The sequence below is a fragment of the Oryctolagus cuniculus genome, chromosome 9 (genome assembly GCF_964237555.1).
Source record: "Oryctolagus cuniculus chromosome 9, mOryCun1.1, whole genome shotgun sequence".
Lineage (NCBI taxonomy): Eukaryota > Metazoa > Chordata > Mammalia > Lagomorpha > Leporidae > Oryctolagus > Oryctolagus cuniculus.
In genome coordinates, this window is record NC_091440.1 from 81,505,573 (window position 1) to 81,530,398 (window position 24,826).

General features: G+C 38.1%; 1 protein-coding gene across 4 annotated transcripts in view; it reads right to left on the reverse strand.

Moving 5' to 3' along the window:
• Window positions 1-14,486: 14,486 nt before the first annotated feature.
• The window catches only part of PDS5B (PDS5 cohesin associated factor B), a 202,544-nt gene continuing 192,204 nt past the window's right edge, over window positions 14,487-24,826 (reverse strand). For 2 of the 4 annotated variants that reach the window (XM_051831820.2, XM_051831825.2), the window contains 4 exons: window positions 23,105-23,544; window positions 22,904-23,014; window positions 19,495-19,633; window positions 14,487-17,472 (listed from right to left, as the gene is read on the reverse strand). In XM_051831820.2, coding sequence (XP_051687780.1) covers window positions 17,437-17,472; window positions 19,495-19,633; window positions 22,904-23,014; window positions 23,105-23,544 — 726 coding nt within the window. In that variant the 3' untranslated portion in view covers window positions 14,487-17,436. The remainder of the gene's footprint in view (window positions 17,473-19,494; window positions 19,634-22,903; window positions 23,015-23,104; window positions 23,545-24,826) is intronic. The other 2 variants (XM_051831821.2, XM_051831824.2) reach the window with 2 other exon arrangements.

Below are 24,826 nucleotides of genomic sequence, written 5' to 3' on the forward strand. Positions count from 1 at the left end.
TTCTGTCTCTGCTCTCTCACTCAAATAAACAGACTCTTTAAAACTCTATATAATTTTAAGTAAGCAATAGCACAGAGGTAAATTTGCTATATATTTGAAAAAGATAAAATAAGATCCTTAGCTAACAACACACAATTTCAAATAGGTGGCAGTATGAAGTAATGCTACTTGGGAAAACAACTTGGCAATACCTAGAAAGCATACCCATATCTACTAACTTCAGTAATTCCATTCAGAGTAAATAAAAGACATGAAGGATGTTGTTCAGCACTTTGCTTTTGTTTGAATTTACATGCAATTGGATTATCCACCAATAAGAAACACAATTAACTGTGGTATAGAAATGGGTTAACTGTGGAATATTGAAACTATAAAATACCTTACAGCAATTAAGAGGAAATAAGTACAGGATTTAATCAACTCTAAGATGGCATCAATTACAAAGTACACCACTGTTTTGTCATTAACAAAGGAAATGCTGTTCAAAACCAATGATTTGAGCATCCCAACTACAGAAATGCTAGATTGTGTGTGTGTGTGTGGCGCGGGGATGGCGATCAAGATACATCAATATATGGCCAGCCCCGTGGCTCACTAGGCTAATCCTCCACCTGCAGCGCCGGCACCCCAGGTTCTAGTCCCGGTTGCTCCTCTTCCTGTCCAGCTCTCTGCTGTGGCCGGGAGGGCAGCAGAGGATGGCCAAAGTGCTTGGGCCCCACGCCCGCATAGTAGACCAGGAGGAATTACCTGGCTCCTGGCTTCAGATCGGTGCAGCGCACCAGCCGTGGCGGCCATTTGGTGGGTGAACCAGCGGAAAAAGAAAGACCTTTCTCTCTGTCTCTAACTTTGCCTGTCAAAAAAAAAAAAAAAAATCAATATAGATATATCTCAAAAATACAGTGCTCATTGAAAACCAGGTTTGAGGCTGGCACTGTGGTGTTGTGGGTAAAGCCGCCACTTGCAATGACAGCATTCTGTTTGGGTGCTGGTTCCAGTTTCAGCTGCTCTACCTCCGATCCAGCTCCCCACTAATGGCCTGGAAAAGCAGCCTAAGATGGCCCAAGTGCTTGGGCTCCTGCTGCCCATGTGGGAGACACAAATGAAGCTTCTGGTTTCCACCTGGCACGGCCATGAGCATTATGGCCATCTGAGTGAACCAGGAGATGACAGATCCCTCTGTCTCTCCTTCTCCCTAACTCTACCTTTCAAATAAATAAATAAATCTTAAAACATACACAAGTTTAAGAATGATAGATGTGGCCAGCGCTGCGGCTCACTAGGCTAATCCTCCGCCTGCGGCGCTGGCACACCAGGTTCTAGTCCTGGTCAGGGTGCCGGATCCTGTCCCGGTTGCCCTTCTTCCAGGCCAGCTCTCTGCTGTGGCCCGGGAAGGCAGTGGAGGATGGCCGAAGTCCTTGGGCCCTGCACCCCATGGGAGACCAGAAGCACCTGGCTCCTGGCTTTGGATCAGCGTGGTGCACCGGCCACAGCGCGCCGGCTGCGGTGGCCATTGGAGGGTGAACCAACAGCAAAGGAAGACCTTTCTCTCTGTGTCTCTCACTGTCCACTGTCAAAAAAAAAAAAAAAAAAAAGTGCAATGTCTTTTTTCATAAAAATGTAAAGCACACACAATAGTCTGAAGTATTAAAATATATACAGCTAAAATGATGAAAAATGCATATAAATATCAGGTTATCTCAGTAAAAAAAAAAGAGGAAGACTGGAAAGAGGCTATTGTTATTTTAAATTAATTTCACTTTTTATTTTGTAAAAACAAATACTGAACTTATTCAAAAAGGCAGAGAGAGACTGATCAATCTATCTTCCACCTGCTGGTTCACTACCCAGATGGTTGCCACAGTGCAGCTATACCTCTTAACATTTATTTCTCATTAAAAACAAAAGAGGGACCTCAGGTTTTGCAAATCTTTGTTACATGCCGAAAGTGAGTTTATCCTCCCTCCTAAGGGACAATGCCAAATCAATCTTCCCACATCCTCTGTGACACACACAATTATGAAATGTTTATTTTTCAGTTTTTTAAAAATCATCCATTAAACATTCCTGAAGGATTGTAGTGTTTACTCCCAGGGACTGGAGAGGGAGAACTGTGTGTGTTGGGGTTGAGCTGGAAGAATGAATCCCTGTGAACTCAAAGCAAACATGGCCTAGTGTTAACACTTTTCTAACGTGGGGAATGATATCATAAATATTATATTATTTCCCATGAGTCTGAAATATTCCTTCACAGAAAAATTTAAAAACAAAATGCTTAAAAGCACGAAGTATAATTTTAAGGATGAATTCTACCAAAGTTTCAGGAAGTAACTCCAACACTATATGACCTGTTACACAGAAAAACATGGACAGCTTTCCAATTAATTTTAGAAGGCTGGCAAAACCCCTTAGACCAACTCTGGAATAAGGGTAGCATAGCAAAGAAAATTATAAAGCAACTTCTCTACCCAAAATGAAGAATACTAAGTAAAATATTAGCACATTCAATAGTAGCATGACCAAGCTGGGATGATTCTCTATATGAAATCTATTAATTTAATTCATTACATTTTTTAAAAAGATATTATTTTATTTGAAAGGTAGAGTTACAGACAGTGAGAGGGAGAGACAAAGAGAAAGGTCTTCCTTCCGTTGGTTCACTCCCCAAATGGCTGCAACAGCCAGAACTGCACCGATCCAAAGCCAGGAGCCAGGCGCTTCTTCCAGGTCTTCCACACAGGTGCTGGGGCCCAAGGACTTGGGCCATCTTCTACTGCTCTCCCAGGCCATAGCAGAGAGCTGGATTGGAAGTTGAGCAACCGGGACTAGAACTGGCGCATATATGGGATGCCGGCACCGCAGGCGGAAGATTAACCTACTGTGCCATGGCGCTGGCCCCATCATTACATGTTTTTAAAAACACAGGCTGCCCTGCAAACATGGAATATACACTTCAGATTTTTTTTTAATAACTGATTAGAAATGGAAACTTTCTTAGATTGGAATAGAATGCTTATTATTACTCAGCAATGTTCTGGAATATCCAACCTATGTAATTAGGCAAAAAAAAAGCTGTGTAAATGTCAGAACAACTCCAATAGTGAAGTAACTCTCTCTAGATACTATGACCCAATAAATCCAAGAGAGTTAACTATAAAGCTATTAGAATAAAAGTTAATGCAGCCAAAACAAGACAGCCTAGCAGCCATTAGAAAATAGGAGAAAAAAAAGATAGCAATAACATTAGCAAGAATAATGAAACCCCTATTTTTAAAATTTATTTGAAAGGTATGAGAGGGGTGAGCTTCTCCTCCCCAAATGCATGACAATGCCAGCACCCATAAGCTATTTTTAAAATGTACATATTTTTTATGATTTTTTTCATAAATATAACTTTAGGAATACAGTGATTCTTCCTATCAAACCTACCCTCCAACCCCTCTTCCTCCTCCCTCTCCTATTTCCATTCTTACTATTTTACTGAGATCTATTTTCAATTAATTTTATATATATATGATTAACTCCATACTAACTAAAGACCTCCATAAATTGTATTAAAAAAAAAAAACTGTCCAACAGTTGAGACAAAGGCTGTTCAAAGTCATTGCATCTGGAAGTGTTAATTAATTTCACTTCTATAGATTACCTTATAGGTGCTCTATTAGTTATCACAGATCAGGGAGGGAGAACATATGGTGTTTGTCCTTTGGGGACCAAAGTCTATTCTTAAGAACAGAAATGTACTGAAAGTTAAGCCTTCAAAAATCTTCATAAAATCTCAATATCGTGAAAATGTTGACTCTGTAAATTAGTCTATAAATTCAGTGGCATTTACTATCAAGCTACTAATGGGGGTATTTAAAATGGATTTAAGTAAGCAGATTTCTCTAGGAGAAAATAGCAAGGATAGCCAAGAATAACCAAAATATTTTAGAGACTAAGAATAAGGGAAAATTTTTGGAACAAATATAAAAACACATATACAAGTATAGTAAATTAGATATTGTACAGGCACAAAGGCAGCAATACAGTAAAAGTCCCAAAACCAGATCCAGGTGTATACTAATGGTTAGTTTGTGATTGTGGCTTTCAAACTGCAACCACACAGAATAAACAAAAAATAGACTGCAGAAGGACTGAAGAATTTAGTGTAATAAAAGAGTTAAAGTATTAAAAAAACAGGAAAATGTTTTCAATATCTTGTTGTAAGCACAAAACCCAAAAACTGTAATGAAAAATACTGACAGGTTCAAGCTCATCTGTATTATACAACAGAAGATACTATTTTAAAAAAGCTTAATAGGAGCAGGTGCTGTGGTATAGTAAGTTAAGCCTCTGCCTGCGGTGCCAGCATCCCATACAGGCATCAGATTGAGTCCCAGCTGCTCCACTTCCAATCCAGCTCCCTGCTGATGGCCTGCGAAAGCAGTGGAGGATGGCCTAAGTGCTTGGGCCCTTGCACCAGCATAAGAGACCAGGGGAAGCTCCTGGTTCCTGGCTTCAGTCTGGCCCAGCTATGGCCATTATGGCCATTTTGGGTAGTGAACTAGCGGATGAAAGACCTGTCTGTCAACTCTACCTCTCAAATAAATTTTTTTCTTTTTTTAAAGCTTAATAATAGTAACAAACTCACTGGAAGGATAGTATTTTCCACATATCCACAAACAACAGATTAATACATGAATATGTAGAGTCTGCAGAAAGATATTAAGCTCAGTTTTAGCATATACACTGGCCAAAAAGTATACTATCTTAAGAAATTAAATGTTACAAGTGTAGCTAAAGTCTAGAACCCATCTCTTTCTCTTCCATCAAGATAACAATGATTAAAAGCAATTACAGGGCCAGTGCTGTGGCACAGCGGGTAAAGCTGTCACCAGCAGTGCCAGCATCCCATATGGGCACTGGTTCAAGTCCCAGCTGCTCCACTTCCAATCCAGCTCTCTACTATGGCTTGGGAAAGCAGTGAAGATGACTCAAGTCCTTGGGCTCCTGCAACCCCCGTGGGAGACCCGGAAGAAGCTCCGTCTCCTGGCTTTGGATCCGTGCAGCTCCGGCCATGGCGGCCATCTGGGGGAGTGAACCAGCGCATGGAAGACTTTTGTCTCTGCCTCTGCCTCTCTATAACTCCTTTCAAATAAACAATTAAGTCTTTAAAAAATTTTTAAAAAATAAATTACACAGAAAAATGGGCAAAAAACATGAACAATTCATAAAGAGCAATCAAAATAAAAACAGATGCAACAATGCTGCTTCATTTGTAACTGTAGACATGCAAATAAAAACAAAATAATTTTTAAACCACTGAACTAACAAAAATTAAAACAAAAAAATAGGAGTATTAATTGATGGACTTTCTGGAAAGCACTGCAGCAAAAAACGTAACAATTTAAACACTCCACACCTTCTATTTCTTGCAGGACAACTAGCACTTGAACACAAAAAAAAGTATACGGTGATGATGATCTGCTTCATTGTTCTAAGAGTGAAAAACATACATATTCAAATGTCTATCAACAGAACAGTGATTAAACAGATCACTATAGGGTGAGATAAACCATATGTGCTGATAGAGACAATTTTTTTAAACATTAGGTATAGTAAAACGTTGCAGAAAAAAAAGAATGATCACACTTAAAAACATGACACAGTTATAAGGACACTTCAAAAAGTTAATGGAAAATGGAACTTAAAAATGCAAGTTTGAGTACTGAAAAATGTAAACCTATGTACAACTTTTTCATAATATACATTTCTGTTTGAAAACCCCTCGTATTCATGGATTTCAGGACTGTAATTTCATTTTCTGAGAACTTTTTCAAGTACCCTTGTACATAAGAAAGTGAAATAGATTGAAAAGGATGATTTGCATATTTTAATCTGAAATGTCTGTTGTTAGTATATCCTTTCATATGAGAAAGTATTTGAAATGCACCTGTGTGATTTTTTTTTTTATCTGAAAGGCACAGAGTTTGAGAGGAGATAAGGAGAAAGAGGTGGGAGAGAAAGAGAATGAATGTTCCATCTGCTGTTTCTGTCCCCAAGTGGCTGCAAAGGCCAGGGCTGAGTCAGGCTGAAACCAGGAGTCTGGCGCTTCCTCTGGGTCTCCCACGTGGGTGTAGGGCCCAAGCACTTTGGCCATCTTCTGCTGCTTTCCCAGGCACATTAGTAGGAAGCTGGATCAGAAGTGGAGCAGCTGGGTCTAAAACCGGCACCTATATGGGATGGGCATCGCAGACGGAGGCTTAACCTACTATACCACAAGGCCAGCCACACCTGTGTACATTTTTAAGCAAAAATAATACAAGTTTGACTGGTACCTAATGTGACTGAGTAACAGAACTACAGAACTCATTTCTAACAATTTCTAGTTAAAAAGTTTGAGTCTTGAACTCAAGTAACCGCTTACTTCAGAGCAATCTACCAAGTCAAGCTGATATGTTTATATTACAGTCACCTAACTACTTCCTACTTATGGTTCCTTAATGGTATCACATATCCTTCCAAACCTATCGTAAGAGTTTCATATATTCATTCTTTTATTCTAAAAAAGGTTTCAGCAGCTTCTCTATCTGGCTTCAAAAGTCAAGGCCCAATGCTCAAAACTTCTTTTGCAAGGAAACTGTCCCACAACAACTAAAAAGTTCTTTGCTTCAGCCAAGCTGCTCTTTTCAGTTCCCAAAACATATCCGGTAAGCAAACAATGCCTAAACATTCAGATATCATCTATAAGGTGCTAACACTATTTCTAACACTCCAATGATCTTTATATATAACAACTATGGGCATCCAGGGGGCCCAATGCAGAAAGTAAGTTCAAGAATGTAAATCATGCTAAACGAGATTTGTATTCTTATCATTCACTAAGACCTCAGTTGTGAAGCATCTTGTATGTTGTCAACAAAGAGACTTAAGCAAACTGTTTGACTTCTAACCCAAATTAAGTATTGGTTAAAATCAAGAACTTAGAATGGTTTCCACTGTATGATCTTTGGGCAAGTTATCTGAAGTGCCAGTTTATTTGTAAAATGTTAACAAAAGATGTTTGTCTCAAGTGGTTAAAAGATTACGGGCGAGAACACAGGAACACAGGTAGCAGAGTATCCCTAAGATGTGATCAACATTCCATTCATTCTCTTGTATTCAATCAGTGTTGATGAGGATGAATACTGCAGCAGTACAGAAAGAACATGGCTTTGGAATAAAACGTATGATCACACCAGTCTTCACTACTTGTAAAATCAGGAATCTTGGGTAAACCACAATGTGTGATCCTCAGTTTCCTCCTCAGTTAAACGGTGTTTCAACTTCCACACAGTCAGTTGAGGAGTCTGTGATGTGATAACCTAAGTAAAGCATCTTTAAAATTTTTATCAAGACAAAGACAGTGAAGCCAGAACTCGAACTTAGGCACTTCCATGTAAGATATGGGCATCCCAAGTAGCATCTTACACGCTAGAAAAAATGCCCACCCCTATGCAAAGCTTTTAATATACTTTAAATAAACATCAGGTTCCTTCATCTGGCTACATTCCAGTGATTTAAAGTTGTATTTAGGAGGCCGGCACTAGGAAGTACCAGGTAAAGCTACTGCCTGCAGTGCTGGCATCCCATATGGGTGCTGGTTCAAGTCTTGCTGCTCCACCTCTGATCCAGCTCTCTGCTATTGCCTGGGAAAGCAGAAGATGGTCCAAGTCCTTGGGCCCTCACTCACACCCGCATGGGAGACCTGGAAGAAGCTCCTGGCTCCTGGCTTTGGATCCGTGTAGCTCCAGCCGTTATAGCCATCTGGGAGTGAATCAGAGGATGGAGACCTCTCTCTCTCTCTGCCTCTGCCTCTCTGTAACTCTGCCTTTCAAGTAAATAAATATTTTAAAAAATAAAGTTATATTCATTCAATAAACTTCTTGAGTACTTATGGGCACAAGGCACTGTGCTGAGTGCAAAAGATAACTAGTAAGTAACCCTTTGTCTTCATGCAGTTTACCATAATGGAGGCAGTAAGATAGGCATAAAAGTATCAAGTGTGCCAAATGCTTTGGAGAAAAGCTTTGAGGAAAAAGAGCAGTAAAACTTGTCCAATCGCAGAAAACGAGATAGGTTTCCTCAGGGAGAATTCTTACAGACTGGAGCAGGAAATAACTAGGCATAGTGTAAGAAAGAAGAGTGCTTCAGGCAGAGAGAATAGAAATGTGTTTAGCTTCTGAATTTCTGTATATTTTTAACTCCATCCTAACAGCATGCACTCTGGTAACTAGACATAAGGGACTGAAAGAATTGTGTAGCTGGCACCAAATATGAAGGAAACACCGGGTGGATAGGAGTAATCAATGATGCAGAACTTTATAAGTACAGTATCCTAATAGTGTCTTATACTGTTTATTGTTGTTGCTGCTACTGCCAATAGATGGAATTACGGTATTTCACAACACTCTTACACCATGAAAACAAACGAGGTGTAGCAGAGTAAGAGCAGATGTTTGGTGCAACAGTTGACCCCGGCTGGAATGCCTGCGTCTCATGAGAGTGCCTGGTTAGAGTCCCAGATTCTCCACTTGGATTCAGCTGTCTGCAAGTGTGCAGCCTGGGAGTCAGCAGATGACGGCTCAATTATCTGAGTTCCTGCTATCCATGTAGGAAGATGTGGATAGTTTCAGGCTCCCAGCTTTGTCCTGGTTGAGCTTTGGCTGTTCCAAGCATTTGGAAGTGAGCTAATAGATGAAAAGACCTCTCTCTCTCTCTGCCTTTCAAATACAATGAAAATAAAATTTGCTTAAAATTTTAAATAAAAAGTCTTGTGAGAACAATCTGAAGGCAAAAAAATGATGAGAACTTAAAATAAGGGTGACTAGATTGGTGAATCAAGTAGAAAAACTCAAAAGGATAATCAGGAGGCAAATTCAACAGAACTTGATGAAAGACTGGATATGGGGGGAGGGAGAGGACGCAAAGGCAATTTCTAGATATCTGATTTTCATTACCAGCCAGACACTCATTCCATTTTCAGATACAGGAGATGATCAAATTTTGGGAAAGATCGTTCCATTTTGAACACAAAACATGTGAGGTATTTTTGAATTATCTAATATAAGACAGCACACAGGCAGCCAGAATTTTGGGTCTAGAATATGCAAGGAGACTGGGTATAGACACATATTTACCCATTTAGGAGCTAGAGGTTTGCCCCAACTAACCTACTTATAGCTAAAGTCATCACAGATAAGCAATGACTAATTAACTAGTTATAAAGTCTCTTCTTGAATTTACCAGTGAGTATAATCAAGCTTACTGTTATGATGCTTATCAAGTTTAATTAGTGAACTGTTATACTATATAATTATTCTCTACTGCAATATACCTGAAAGAGTATGAGAGGCATAACCCTGAATCTTATGTAGATGTCCTTATCCCAAGAGAATTTAAATGGAAAAGTTGAATGTAATCATTTAATTCTCCTGAAAAACCCACCACTCCATATCCACAAATTACTAAGTTTGAGTTTCTCTAAAAACAAATTCTTAAATAGTCTCATGTTTTCAGATTTTAGAAATGCTAGGCCGGCGCTGTGGCTTACTAGGCTAATCCTCCGCCTTGCGGCGCCGGCACACAGGGTTCTAGTCCTGGTCGGGGCGCCGGATTCTGTCCCAGTTGCCCCTCTTCCAAGCCAGCTCTCTGCTGTGGCCCGGGAGTGCAGTGGAGGATGGCCCAGGTGCTTGGGCCCTGCACCCCACGGGAGACCAGGAGAAGCACCTGGCTCCTGCCATCAGATCAGCACGGTGCGCCGGCTGCAGCACACTGGCCGCGGCGGCCATTGGAGGGTGAACCAACGGCAAAGGAAGACCTTTCTCTCTGTCTCTCTCTCAATGTCCACTCTGCCTGTGAAAAAAATAAAAATTAAAAAAAAAAAAAAAAGAAATGCTAGATAATGTGAGCTGTGTGAATTTGTATTTTGGAAGCTGTCTCGATCTTCATATAGAAAGATAAAGAACTGTAATTTACATAGCCAACGTTTCCTAAGGATTATGAAAACACTATTGAATAAGTCACATCCTGAGATTGGTAACAACTGACATCAAGTGCTTTATCCTGAAGACTATATCCCACTCATTAAATGGCACCGCTACTCAGTTTCTCAGGCTCAAAACTGAGGGGTCATCTCTGATTCTTCTTCCTCACACTTCCATATCCAATTCACCAACAAGTGCTGTTGGCTATCACTTCAAAATATATAGTTTATCCAACTACATCTCATACTTCCACTGCAAACTGACCAAATTGTCTAGACAAATGCCATCCACTTCTTACATTTTGAGCTTCTATTTTCATACTCTGCCATCCATTCTCAATACAACAGCCAGAGTAATATTTAAAATCAAAACAAAACTAATAAAAGACTATGCCATTCTCCTATGCAAAGCCTTACAATGGATTACCATCAACTTATGAACAAAGTTCTCAAAAGACATTGAGTACCAGTGTGATCTGCTTGTTATCTCCTGAACTTCCTTCCTTCTTGCCTAAGGGTGTCTATTTGCTGTTCCCTCTGCCCAGCTGATTTTTCCCCCTCAAGTATTCATATTGCTTGGTCCGTACTTGAGGCCCATGTTCATGTCACCTTCTCAAATAAGTCTTCTCTTAGTGTCCTAAATAGAATAGCCTTCCTGGGGCCGGTGCCCTGGCTCACTTGGTTAATCCTCTGCCTGCAGTGCTGGCATCCCACATGGATAGCGGTTCTAGTCCCGATTGCTCCTCTTCCAGTCCAGCTCTCTGCTGTGGCCTGGGAAGGCAGCGGAGGATGGCCCAGGTGCTTGGGCCCTGCACCCGCATGGGAGACCAGGAGAAGCACCTGGCTCCTGGCTTCGGATCAGTGCAGCGCCAGCCGTTGCGGCCATTTGGGGAGTGAACCAGCGGAAGGAAGACCTTTCTCTGTCTATAACTCTGTCAAATAAAAAAGTAAAAATAAAATAAAATAGCCTTGCATCAGAAATGCTAGGCTGGAAAGTTTCAATGAAATCCCTAGAAACCTTGTTGTGCTAATGGGGGTGGCCTGCCATATAACGCACACCTTACCCTCATGACAACTGAAGTAAGTAGATGAGTCTGACTGCTACTACAACCCATGCCCAATTCCACGATTCACTATAATACCTAACCAAAAAAAGGGTAAATCTTCTCTTAATGAAAAAACCACATCAACCTCGATCCTTTAATTCCATTTCTACACAATGTCCTACATTGAGGAAAGAAGTTTTAAGACTTTGAAAGAGGAAGGAAAAAAAAAAAGTGACCAGGAAAACTGTGGCTAATATATTCAAGAGAAATTAGAAGAATCAGAAACACAGGGGAGTCAGATGGTAGTCAGCTGATAAAGAACTGTGTACCTACATTATAAAAAAGAGAGACAAGGATGAATGAAGAGATACAAAAGGTACTTCAAAACATTAATCAAAAATAAAATTAAAGGATGTTTATTTTGATGCAAAAATTTGAAAAACATACTTAACTCCTAAGAGACTTTCAACAAATAATGGAAATAAAACCATGTTTGGAATTAATAACTTGGATGGACTCAATAGAAGACATGTCAAAAGAAAAGAATTGGTAAATCTATAGAGAAATAACAGAAAATTTTCAGGGGCAGGCCTTGTGGTGCACTGGGTTAAGCCGCCACTTGGGATAATCTATAATGGAGTGCCTGGTGTCTGTCAAGTCCTACCTCCACTTCCAATCTAGCTTCCTGCAAATGCACGTGCAGGGAAACAGCAGAAAGATGGCTCAAGTACTTGGGTCACTGCCACCCACCTAAGAGACACAGGTGGAGTTTCTGGCCCAGCCCTGGCTATTGTAGGTATCCAGGGAGTGAATCCACAAATGGAAGATCAACATCTATCTCTCCCTTTCAAATAAATAAAGCTTTTTTTAAAAAAAAAGAAAACATCCAAAATTAAGCACAGAGAGAAAGAGTAGAAGGAAAAGATATTAAATGACATGTGACACATGCTTATAATTGGAAACAGATATCAAATAGAGATAATATAACAGAAGTAAAATGTGATGGCTAAGTACTTGCAACCCATGAGAGAGACCCGAAGAAGCTCCTGGCTCCCGGCTTTGGATCGGCCCAGCTCCAAGCTGTTGTGGTCACTTAGGGATTGAACCAGCAGATGGGAGATCGATATCTCTCTCTCTGTAATTCCACCTTTCAAATTAATAAATCTTGGGGCTGGCGCCGTGGCTTACTTTGTTAATCCTCTGCCTGCGGCGCCGGCATCCCATATGGGCACCGGGTTCTAGTCCTGGTTGTTCCTTTTCCAGTCCAGCTCTATGCTGTGGCCCGGGAGGGCAGTGGAGGATGGCCCAAGTGCTTGGGCCCTTGCACCCACATGGGAGACCAGGAAAGAAGCACCTGGCTCCTGGCTTCGGATCAGCGCAGTGCCGGCCATGGTGGCCATTTGGGGAGTGACCCAGCGGAAGGAAGACCTTTCTCTCTGTCTATAACTCTACCTGTCAAATAAAAATTAAAAAAATAAATAAAAATAAAAATAAATAAATCTTAGGCCGGCACCACGGCTCACTTAGCTAATCCTCTGCCTTGCGGCGCTGGCACACCGGGTTCTAGTCCCGGTCGGGGTGCCAGATTCTGTCCCGGTTGCTCCTCTTCCAGTCCAGCTCTCTGCTGTGGCCTGGGAAGGCAGTGGAGGATGGCCCAAGTGCTTGGGCCCTGCACCTGCATGGGAGACCAGGAGGAAGCACCTGGCTCCTGCCTTCGGATCGGCACAGCGCGCCAGCCATAGCAGCCATTAGGGTAGTTGAACCAACAGAAGGAAGACCTTTCACTCTGTCTCTAACTCTGCCTGTCAAAAAAAAAAAAAAAAAAAAAAAAAAAAAAAAAACCATAATAAAAATTAAAAAAAAAACTGACAATCTAGAATTCTGTATCCAATGGTAATATCCTTCAAAATGAATGTGACTTTAGACCTCTCAAAACACACACACCCCACCAAGTTAAGTGCCAGCAGATCAATATGACAGATTAAATGATATTTTTCAGAAGCAAGCATCATGGTAGAGTGAACTGGCCAACACTTGGGATATCTGCATCCTATACCAGTCCTGACTCCTCCACTTCCAATCAAGTTTCCCGTTAATGCATCTGAAAAGGCAGGAGACAATGTCCCACACCCGTGGGGCTCTGCCACCCACATGGTACACCCAGATGCAGCTCTAGGATCTTGGGTTCTCAGCCTGGCCCAGCCCCAGCTGTTGCAGGAATTCGGAGGGACAGAATAAGCAGACAAAATTATATCTCCCTCCCCATTCTCTGTGGCTCTGCCTTTCAAAGAAAAAAGAGAAAAGAGAAAAAGAGAAAAGGAAGGAAGGAAGGACAGACAGACTACTATAGCATTTGTAACTACAAAACACACACAAAATAGCACAACCTATAGAGAGCAAATACAGCTGAATTGTTTTAAACTTCTTGTATTCTCTGAAGGTAGTAAAAGTATTAACACAAGATAGCATGATAAGTCAAACACAGATACTGCAATCTTCAGGCAACTACTAAAAGAGTAATATGATTGGGTATAACTAAAAAGCTAATGGAAGAGATAGAGTAAGAAATACTTTACTAAGCCAAAAATAATGGAAGAAAGGACAGATTGGGGAAAAAAACAGGATAGCACATTTATAACCAACTATCTCAGTAAGTACACTAAAAATAAATAATATAAACATTATTAAAGGACAAAGATCCTCAGATTTAGATAAAGGAAAAAGACCCAAGTGTAATGTTTTCATGATATATACTTCAAACCTAAGGACACAAATAGATCGAAGCTAAAAAGATAAAACAAATTTTTATCACACTGTTAGTTAAAATAAAACTGGTATACTATATTAATCTCAAGCAAAGAAGACATAAGTACTTACACATATACCAAAGGACCATTTGGTAATTATTAGACGTATCACTTCATCATGAAGATATAACATTCCTAAATAACACAGTTTCAAAGTATATAAAATAGCTTTCTCCTCCAGGCACTTCTACTCTCTACAGCTTTTACTTTTTTATTCATAACATTTCTCACTATCTGATATTTCCGATGTTTTGTTTGTTTGTTCATCCCACAAGAGCAGGGAGACTTATTCTGTAAAAATGAATGAAACTTTTGAGTAGTAGGCACACAACAATTGTTAGCTGAATACTAAAACTGCCACTATCAACATATCTTCTTGGTACTTATTTTAAAAATTTATATTATACATTTATTTTCTTCAATTATACAATTGTTCAACTTAAACAAGTACTCAGAAAATGTCAGGCAAAATTTTGCATGAGAAATTTAAGCAGCAAGTTTGAAAAATGTTTTTGGGAAATGTTTTCTTCATGAAACCAAGACTCCAAAATTAAAAGTTATTACAATGTATCTTTATCCATCACTATTTAAACATAAATTGACTCACATAAATAATATAGTACAATTATATTAGTTTTCATATTTATTCGGCTTCACAGAAAATCCAAAAATGTATCTGAAAACTGGTTATCTACCTAAATACCAACTGTTTATTATGGTGACGTAATACTATGTGGTAGCAGAGATATGCCTAAATTAAACAGATTATTAAATTCCTGACATTCTTCCAAGTGGGCAAAAGGAAATCTTAAAAATCAAACTTACAAATTGTAAGAAGATATAGAAAGCAATTTAACCTTTAATACCTGGAACAAGTTTTACAGCCACATTGGTAATTTACATATACAGTGGAGATCACTGAAAAAGCTTCCTGTTGCACCGCAGCAAGAAATTTTATTACAATGTAGATTACACGGATGTGCTACTGAGTGCAGCAAGATAACCTCACTGAGGAATCGTAAGATTTTCATAATGGAGCTTGTTACAGTGAGTTAAATATTTTCTTAATGTTATACAATACATATTTTCTAAATGAACATTTTCACTGAAGAGTTTGCTAACAACTGTTAGCAATTAATGTTTTATACATACTTAATTTTACTGTAGTTAAAGTATGTGGCTCCCCAAATGTTAGTACATGAAATGTTAGGTTTAAACATAAGATAATCTCCTAAGATGGAGACTCAGAACATCAAAACTTTGATCATTATTGCACCTATATTTCTACAGAAAAATGAAAACTTTACATCATAATCCTCCCAAAACTGGACAGGCTGTAAAATTACAGACTTATTGGCATTGAACATAAAATCTACAATGAACATTTTTTGTGAACTGATATACATTATTAATGTGCAATGAAATTTGGTTAACTGTGATCATGCAAACAAAAATCCTTCACAATTATTTTTTCATGTTTTATAAAATGGCTTTAAAGATATATTTCCATAAATATTTCTGGTGCAATTTAGTCAACAACAAAAATACAAAGCTATCCCTTTACTCTTTGTTAGATTTTAAAACATGCCTTCATACTGCTGAAATAGAATAGTGTTTCACAGAATCCAGCCAATGAAACATTTAAAACCCAATATATCTTGAACCAACATTAGTTGCCTTGATAGACAGCAGCCACCCATAATCACTGGTGTCAGTATGGTTGTAAATGAAGAATAGTATTTAAATATTGAGAGATTAAGACACAATTCAAAACATGTTTTAAAAAACAAAAGGATGTTTCATCAATATGAAGAAATTTTGAAAAGAAAAACAATCACATCAGTTGTGATATACACTGGAAAATATTAAAATGTCATTTTCCAAAATAGTAGCTTCTTTATTATATTCCCCATCTATTATAACCAATCTTGGAAATATACCTTAAACATAATGGTGCACTATATGAAAATGTTCCATTACTCAGTGTGATAAATTTAATAAGTTATAATATGATTTTCTTTTCTGGTGTTAACAATCATGAGAAAAAAAAAAAAAAAAAGAACAGCACCTGAAATACTAAAATGAATTTAGATATCCATTAAGTAGTAATCTATATGTTTTGGTTCAAAACAGTTTATACAACTGTATAAAGGATACTGTCTTAAGTATTAAGTTTCTATATTTTGCAGATTACAATGAAGAAAAAAAATTTTGCTCTAAACCCAAATTTCCGCTTCTCCCAATATGCATAAAAGAGAATTTCATTCAAAGTTTATATAAGACTGTAATACACACAGTAGTTGATATAGTTGGATATATAACTTCCACCCTGTCCCTCCCCCCTAAAATAACTTTTTGGCTCCAAAATAAAGTACAATAAACTCTTGATGAAAAACTATGTTATGGGGCAATCTATCATATACTATGGCTAAATATGAATTTACAGAAAAGAGCACATCCCATTTTCAGCACTTTTTTTTTTCATAAACATGCAACTCACTATAAAATACAAAACACTTGGCTTTCAAGAACAGCTTTATAAAGACACACTGCATCAATAAAATTTTTTCTTTCTGATTAACTTTACACTGATACGGAGAACTGGAACTTTTCTAATGTGTATATATCAGATTTTATATTATAGTGTAATAATTTGATTTTCTGAACATAATGTTCAAAAGGAAATAGCTATACACAATAACATTCTAGACTATTAAAAACTTATTCAAATTACAGAATTTTATTGATACAGCAGATTAATAAAAACTGAAAAGGGATGATAAAATGGAATAAAGAATTCAGTACATTATTTTATAACACACTCTTTAAAATTAAAATATTTTAAATCTCTTTCTTAAAATTTTCATTGCCATGAAAAGCCAGAAAATTCTGGGACCAATACTGAGGTGTGAAGTAATCAAAGAACTTTAGGACTATTCCACAATTTGCATGGTGTCCTCTCAAGAGAGACATGGTTCTGGCATAATGGCAGACAATTTAGCACCTCTGAAGATTAAGGGTGCTCAGGAGTAAACACTAGGTAAGATACAACAAGGGAAAGAGACTATTTAATTCTCCAACAAATAGTGACATCAAGAAAATGACACCAATTGTTGAAAAAAAGTTATTCACAGTAAAATTGCAGAGAATACAAATACAAACACTGACAGATTGCTGCTTAAGATCTATCCTAACAAACTCTTTCCAAATCAATAGATCCAATAAACAGTTGGGTACTGTCAGTTTAAAGCCGCAGATAAAAGCTATACAAGCACTTTAGAAGTCAGAAACATTAAAAAAAAATAGAAAGAAAAAAGATATTTACAAGTTTCTTCTTTAGTTGATTCATTCTACATAAGCCATCGCACATTACACCTTCACAAGACTCCATAGTCAATGTCATCACCATGCGTATGGCTAATACATGTGACCACAGATGCACGAGGTCACCAAAGTTAGGTCCAACTGTCCATTCTTCAGCAGTCCCATTTTGTGCATCAAAGGCTTTATTCAACCTCAAGCTTGACAAAAAACGATTTTTCCAAAGCTCTCACACAGAAAGTTATTTAATTACATTTGTTCATCGTCTTTCTCTTTTAGAACTTCGTCGCCGTACCTTAAGGGAAAAGTCATCAGATGCTTAATTAAAATGAGTACACATATTTACAGGATATTACAATAATTATACTTTTTTTTAACCTAGCTTTATTCACACTTATTACTGATTTGCTTTGATTTCCTTTCCCTGAAAGCTTTCTCCTTCAATCTTTTTACCTTGTCATCACATATTTAAGTCCATGTGTTTTTGGAATCCTTACTTGCCCACAAATAGCCTTTCCCAGAACAGCAAGACAGAAAATTATTTTACTTTTCTATTCAGCAAATTTAAAGAAAAATGAACAAAAGGCAACATCAAAAAGTGACTGCACACAGATTTCCTTTCTACTTAGTTGTTGAGGTAAAAGAAAACATTTGATACTTATAACCGTACATTACAGCTGTCTTTCTTGGCAAAGTAGTTACTGAATTTGGATCCTAACACCTAATCAACTACCTATAAATAAACTGAAATTCAAGCACATTACCATTTCCTCTCAAGTACTGTGAAAGTTTAAAATTTCAGTTTAAAGTTGGTCAGTATTAACAGGAATAGGAAAAGAACAGGGTTTTGTTTAATTTACTAGACACTTTTTCTCTAATGATTTTAATCACTACAGACTCTACAGCCTTACTTTTATATCTCAAAAAAACTCTAAGGAATAAGCCAGGCTAAGTTTGAGACCACAATTCATCTTTTTTTTTTTTTTTTTTTTTTTTTTAAATGGCCTTCACTTCACTCAGGGTGGGAAACTCTTTCCTGTTAAGGACCGTCTGAATATCCGTAACACCATTTGCAGGCCACACAAAATTATCAACCTAAAAACTAGCCTGCTATAGATTTATTGAATTTTGAGTCCTGCCTCTGGTTGCCTTAGCAGGCATTTCAAAGGCCTTAGATGGCACATGGTCTGGATGCACCACCCCTCTGCGCCCCATAAGGAGTCCTGGTGCAAACAGAAATCTAATGCTGATTAAAGCAGATGGGACAAAGCAGCAGAAACTAATCCCAAGACCCAATCACAACTAAGGTTTGTCTAAGAGATGGCTGGCTGAGCTGATCCAAAACTCAGCATTAGTGTATTAGAAGAATAACTCTTATTTAAATATGTTAAATTTTATTTTTCCAAACAGAAATATCTGGGATGTGTTACCTAGCGAAGCCACTCCTTACTTTTAAAATACAAAAAGAGGGCCAGTGTTGTGGTATAGCAGGTGAAATCACGACCTGCAACGCCAGTAGCCTATATGGGCATAAGTTCGAGTCATGGCTGCTCCATTTTGAAATCAGCTCCCTGCTAATGGCTCGGGAAAAGCCCAGTGGATGATAGTCCAACTACTTGGGGCCCTGCACCCACACTGGAGACCTGGAAGAAGCTCCTGACTCTGGCCTGGCCCAGCCCTGGCTATTGCGGCCAACTGGGAAGTGAACCAGTGGGTGGAAGATTCTCTCAGTATCTCTGCCTTTCAAATAAATAAATCTTTGATCAATAAGCAAATAGAAAAAAATGTCTCCAGAAGGCTTACATCCCTACTTTTGAAAAAAAACCAAAAAACATCTATTACAAATTTTTAAGAACTCCATTCAGTTTCTACTTCAATTTCAACAGCTGAAAAACACTTAACTTTTCATTTCTACTGTGAAAGCCAAAAAAGAAGTGTCAAAGGGAGTTATGAACTATAAATCACAATATGCTTAATGACTACCAGTGCCCTAAAATCCAGAAACACTGAAAGGCTCGAAGCATCCATGTGAGACTGCTTACTTCACAAGCTCTCTACGTTCATTCCAGCCTGACACTGACACTCTCACTAGGGTGCGCTTGGTTGGATACTTCTCTCAGCTTCAGGTTCCTATAAAAGGTGTCTTCTCCATTATTTATTTTGGCAGATGAAATGACATTATAAACTAATGAAAATGTTTAATTACTTAGAATTGTAGGAAACAACAAAAGCTAAATGGACTACCCAAATCTTTAAACTCTACATTCTATACCACCACCACCACCACCACCACCACCACAGTTGGATAAACACATACATTGACTGTAGACACTTCCTCTTCCTCTGTTTCTTCCTGTGGAACATCATCATTGACAGGAGAGTTACCCTGAAACACCTCTACTTCTTCACTTGAATCATTTTCTTTAGTAGCTGCTTGTTTGGAGCGTCCTACACGGCTAGAGTAAAACACATGTAAAATAAAATAAACACTCTAATCTTGAAGCAGAATACCTTGTTAGAGGAAATTTATTAAATTTTTTATGAATTTTCATTTTTACCCTCCACTACTTCAAGAAACAACATGCCTACATTGGTGTTGAATGACAACCATACATAAAAAAATCTACCAAACAGTGTGACTGAGACAATACCATAAAGGACCTCAAAACATAAACCCCAAGTCTAACCTTTCTTTCATCTTTTCCAATTCGATAAAAGACATCTATATGTACTATATGCTCAAACAGAAATACTCAGAGCAGAACACAGTATACTAATCTTTAACTTACCTTTTAGGTTTTCCTTAGAGACCCTAAACCCATTTATTTCTCAACATCTCTGTTACTACCATCTAATTCAAACTATTCTCACTTCTTTTCTCTTTACAAACTAATCTTTGAAAAGTTTAAGAATGGCTCATGTCACTCCCCACTATGCAAAGGTCCACACTCACCTGAGAATGATTTTGTAAATCTCTTTAACACAATAAAGAGGGCTCTGCAAATCCTGCCTGACTATACCTGTTCTCATCCCTTTCTATTCCCCAACCCCCAACAACTACACTGCCAGCAAACCCTTGCCTTCCTTTGGCTCCGTAAATTTGCCAAGCTTTTTCTCACTTTGGAACTTCAAATACAGTGTTCTTACCATGTGGAATAGTCCTTGCCCTATTATTTGCCTAACTTCTATTCTCAAGTAATCAATCTTCCCATTACATTCTTTACAGCAGCCTAGATTTTTCCTGCAGGGCATATAACCCAAGTGATACTCCCATATTTATGTTGATTACTTAAGGACTGCATCCTCACAGGTTCCATGAAGTTAAGACCTATGTCTGTTATAAGCTACTATACCCCTCAGCACCTAGTACTAACACAAAGGGGGCAATAAATAATATGGTATGGTGTGGGGAACAACTGGGAGCAACTGGGAGCAACTCGGACTAGACTAAGTTACTGGAATTAAGACTTATTCTATGCATCTGCTCTCCCACAATATGGTGCTGGGAGAGGAGAAAACAGCTTCTACACAGCTGCCTCCAGTTCAACCAATAAACTGTAGGACCTGCTCCTGATTGGAGGAGAGCAGCGTACTCGGCGTGTGGGTAGCAGAGTTGGGATTGGTGGAAGAGGACTATAAAGGAGGAGAGAGACAACATGCACCAGGAACATCTATCTGAAGGAACACCTGTGCAGCCCCCGAGAGAGCCAGCCGGCGGTGTGCCGCTCCCCCGCGGAAGTGGGGAAAGTGGCCAGGGGGAACCGCCCTTCCACGGAGGTGGAAGGGTCAGTAGCCAACCCGGGAAGAACCAGCAGCAAACCCGGGGAGGGCCGAGCAGACAAAAGAACAGCGCAGGGTCCTGTGTCGTTCCTCCACGAAGACGGGGAGCGACAGTATGGCATCATTTAATCAAATAGATTTCTCTTGATAAACATTTTTTTTAAGTACAGTACATAGCTTATCACTTCTCTGAACAATCTACAACATATATTCATGCTCAAATAGAGTAACTTTTTACTTGGTTCAGTTTTGTAACATAGGAGAATACTGGAATTCCATGAAAAAATAGCAACGATCTTTTTCAATTCTATGAAAGTCAGAACCCCAATAACAGACACATCATAACATATGTTATTATTCTGACTCTAAACAAGGTGCTTGAAGGCAGTGTTTGGCCCAATGTTTAAAATGCCCCATCTCACACTGGAGTACTGGATTTGATTCCCAGCTTCCTGCTAATAGACTGGGAGGCAGTGGTGATGGCCCAGGTGACTATGTTCCTACCACTCACATGGAAGATATGACTACAATTCTAGTCTCCTGGTTTCAGTCCCAGCAGGACTCACAGCTGCAGGCATCTGAGGAGTCAACCAACAGATGGGAGCTTGCTCTCTTGCAAACAGATGTTATTTAAAAAATTTTTAAAGTTCCTTCCAGAGAAAGGAAGATACACAGCCAAGACAGGACATAAATTCTCCTGTACTGCCTTTTTTTTTTTTTTTAAAGAAAACTTACTTGTTGGGTTTAGAACATTCATGGGAGGACTTGTATGATTCGAGGAGATAATGATTAATCATTTAAGTCTTTATTTTTATGACCAAATACAAACAAACTCAAGTAATAAGGCTGAAAGATATTTACTCCATTATTTCCTTGTTACAGAATTAATCATAGGTGTTTAAGATTCTTCAATAATCCTCTGCTTAGAAATAGTGATTTTCCTTGATAGAATCCAAACACAATTACGAAGCTTCCACAAAAATATACTTACCTTCACTTTTAACCTGAGAGAAAAATTACATGGAAGAAAGTATGAAGTACCAGCTCCACACCCAGGCATCTTTAACTCTTTCTGTGAAATACTCATAAATAGGAATAGGAAAGACCATACAATATCCCAAGTATTCAGCCAAGAGGTGTTGGCAACTTTGAAAAGTCAAGCTACTGATGTAATTATATGATGAATTTCTCTCAGAAAAAGTGTGCACAATTTCTAATAGAAAACATGCTATTCTATTTCTACTTTAAACTGAGAAGAATACTGCCACCCCTATAAATTACTGTGTCGATGATACTGTCACATTAATAATCTTGGGTAAAGACTTGTTACCACACTTTTGTAAATGTGCTTTGGTGAATGTCCAAAACTGTATGCAGATATATTAGATCAGAAAAAAAAAAGATACCAAAAGACAGCACATTTGAATGAATGGAATAGAAAAAATTATGCCTGTTAATTGCTACTACAAGTTCAGAGAATAAAAGCAGAAGTGTAAGACCTACTTTACTTTATTTCAAAGAAAACGGCTGAGGGGAAACATGAAGAAAAACTGTAGCTTGCAGTGATGAGGCAAATGGGTCAATGTGTGGTGTTTATTAAAAGTAAACTATTTTTACTTTTAAGTAAATAATACTTTTGGATAAAAAATAGTTTTAAAGTAAAAGTACCTTATTATTTCTTTAGATACCATAAAATTGTTTAGAAAATACAAAATTATCTGCTATCAGTTAACAAAGATTTATCTTGACCTGTAAGAATGTATAAATGCTACCAGAGGGCTAACTGGAATGTCAATCACCTAGGTAAGTTTATATAAATGTTATCTTACCTAGCATAACAGGGCAAAAGATATGGAATTAAAATACAGGAATATGTGTGTTTATAAATTTACGAACCTTTGCAAAATAATTTGAAATTGGTTTCAAATGGAATATTTACAACTTACACATTTTTTTTGGGTTGTGATGGTGATGGCGTTTTTGATGGTCTTCCTCGTCCTTTCTGTGGTGTGGACTGTGTGGATTCAACTGCACTAGTTTCAGGAGATTCTGCTCTGCTTTGGGGAAGACCCAAATGTGAACAGCATCAAATTATGATTGATAACACTGCAACTAAACAGATACAGTCTAGAGTTGCAAATATTTACCTTTGCTGTGCTCTCCTTGATGCTCGGTGCTGTTTGCTTTTCGACTTCTGTTCAGCATTAACACTCTGTCTTTCTTCTTCTTCTTCTTCCTCTGCTGTTGGAGGTCCTGATTTTTTTTTGCTTCCTTTTTTAGAAGTTTTCATTGTTGGCTCTTCTTTTGGTGTACCTCCACCAAGAGGTTTCGGAGGGCGGCCTCTTTTCCCTTTTTTTGGTGGACTGTTCTGTTCATCTTCATTTTCTAACATATCTTCTTTGAGTCTCTTGTCCTCAGGCCACTGCTGTTCATCTGATTCTGAAGCTGTATGGCCTCTTTTCCGACCCCGCTGAGGTCCTTTGGGTTTCTGTTCCTGTACCAACTTGGTTAGGTCATCCATACCTAATTTCTCCTCTGTTTCTGTGACAGGTGTTTTTTTCCGACTTCTAGGTTTTTCCAATTCAGACTGAGAAGGGGGAATCAAAATTTTGAATATAAAATTGTTAGTATGCATATTTTGAAGAATGAAGCAAAAAAAAAAAAAGTTAGCTATTTCTGTCACAAACATGCACCCAGCCATACAGTTCCTACAGACATTAGGAACCACAGCTAACTGCTGTACCACTTATTGCTTTTACTGAGTTTCTCATTTTAAAAATAGGTTCTCTGGGTTAAAAGAATATAATTGCATTCATACTTTTTAAGTTAGAAGAGTTGCAAAAGGAAGCCTCTAAGATCAGCATTTTATTACATTATTTTCACTGAGGAGCTGTTTACCGAAAATGAACATTCTAAATTCAATGCTTGGATAAATATACTCAAGTATCTGTTTTGATAAATGATTTAGGGAATTCTAATGCTACTACTACATAGGACACAATCAGACATACCATCATGATTAAAAAGGAACTATTATTTTATAAATGGAGGCTATAAAATGTAATATATTCATCATCTATTAAAATTCTGGAAATATTTCTGAATCAAGAGACATTGCTTCTCTGTACATACAACAATTAACAACAAAAACAATTTAAAAAACCCCACTATCTTCCAAACTGAAAATAAAATTCTCATCTATTTAGTAAATTTATGCATGATTTAGCAGAAGACTGAAAAATTTTCCCAAGGACCCAGGAATGAAAGTATATGCATGAAGACCTATAATACAAACTTAATTTCCAAAAGTGCCTACCAGTTTACTCTTGAAATTCAATGAAAACAAAACCAATGAGAGTATCCGTTAACTCTGCATTTTTAACTAGTCATTGTATTTCCTGTCTGTGAACTGCGAAATCATGTGTACTTTTCCTACTCTGATTATTAAAGGCTTATTAGTGTTTTTACTTATATTTTTCTATATTTTTTATATGTCTACATTTTATTTCCTATTCACTATGGACTCAACTGTGCAATCTCCCAATTCTTATTCTGAAATCCTAATCCCAAATAATGTGATACTGAGAAATGGGCCCTTGGGAAGTAATTTGGATAAGTAATTTGGATGAGAGGTAGTGCCCTCAGAATGTCTGGTGCTTTTGAAAGAAGAAACATCACAGAGCTGGTCCATGTTCTATTTTTTTCTGTCTCCAGACATGGGAGATCCAAGATGGCTGACTAGGGTCCAGCCATGCTAATTTCAGCAACAAAGGAAACTGCAGTCCCAGGGGCCTGGAGAATTGAGAAAACACCTGAGAGTCCATGGGACAAGAGGAAAGAAGACAAGAGACACTGCTGCAACCTACCAC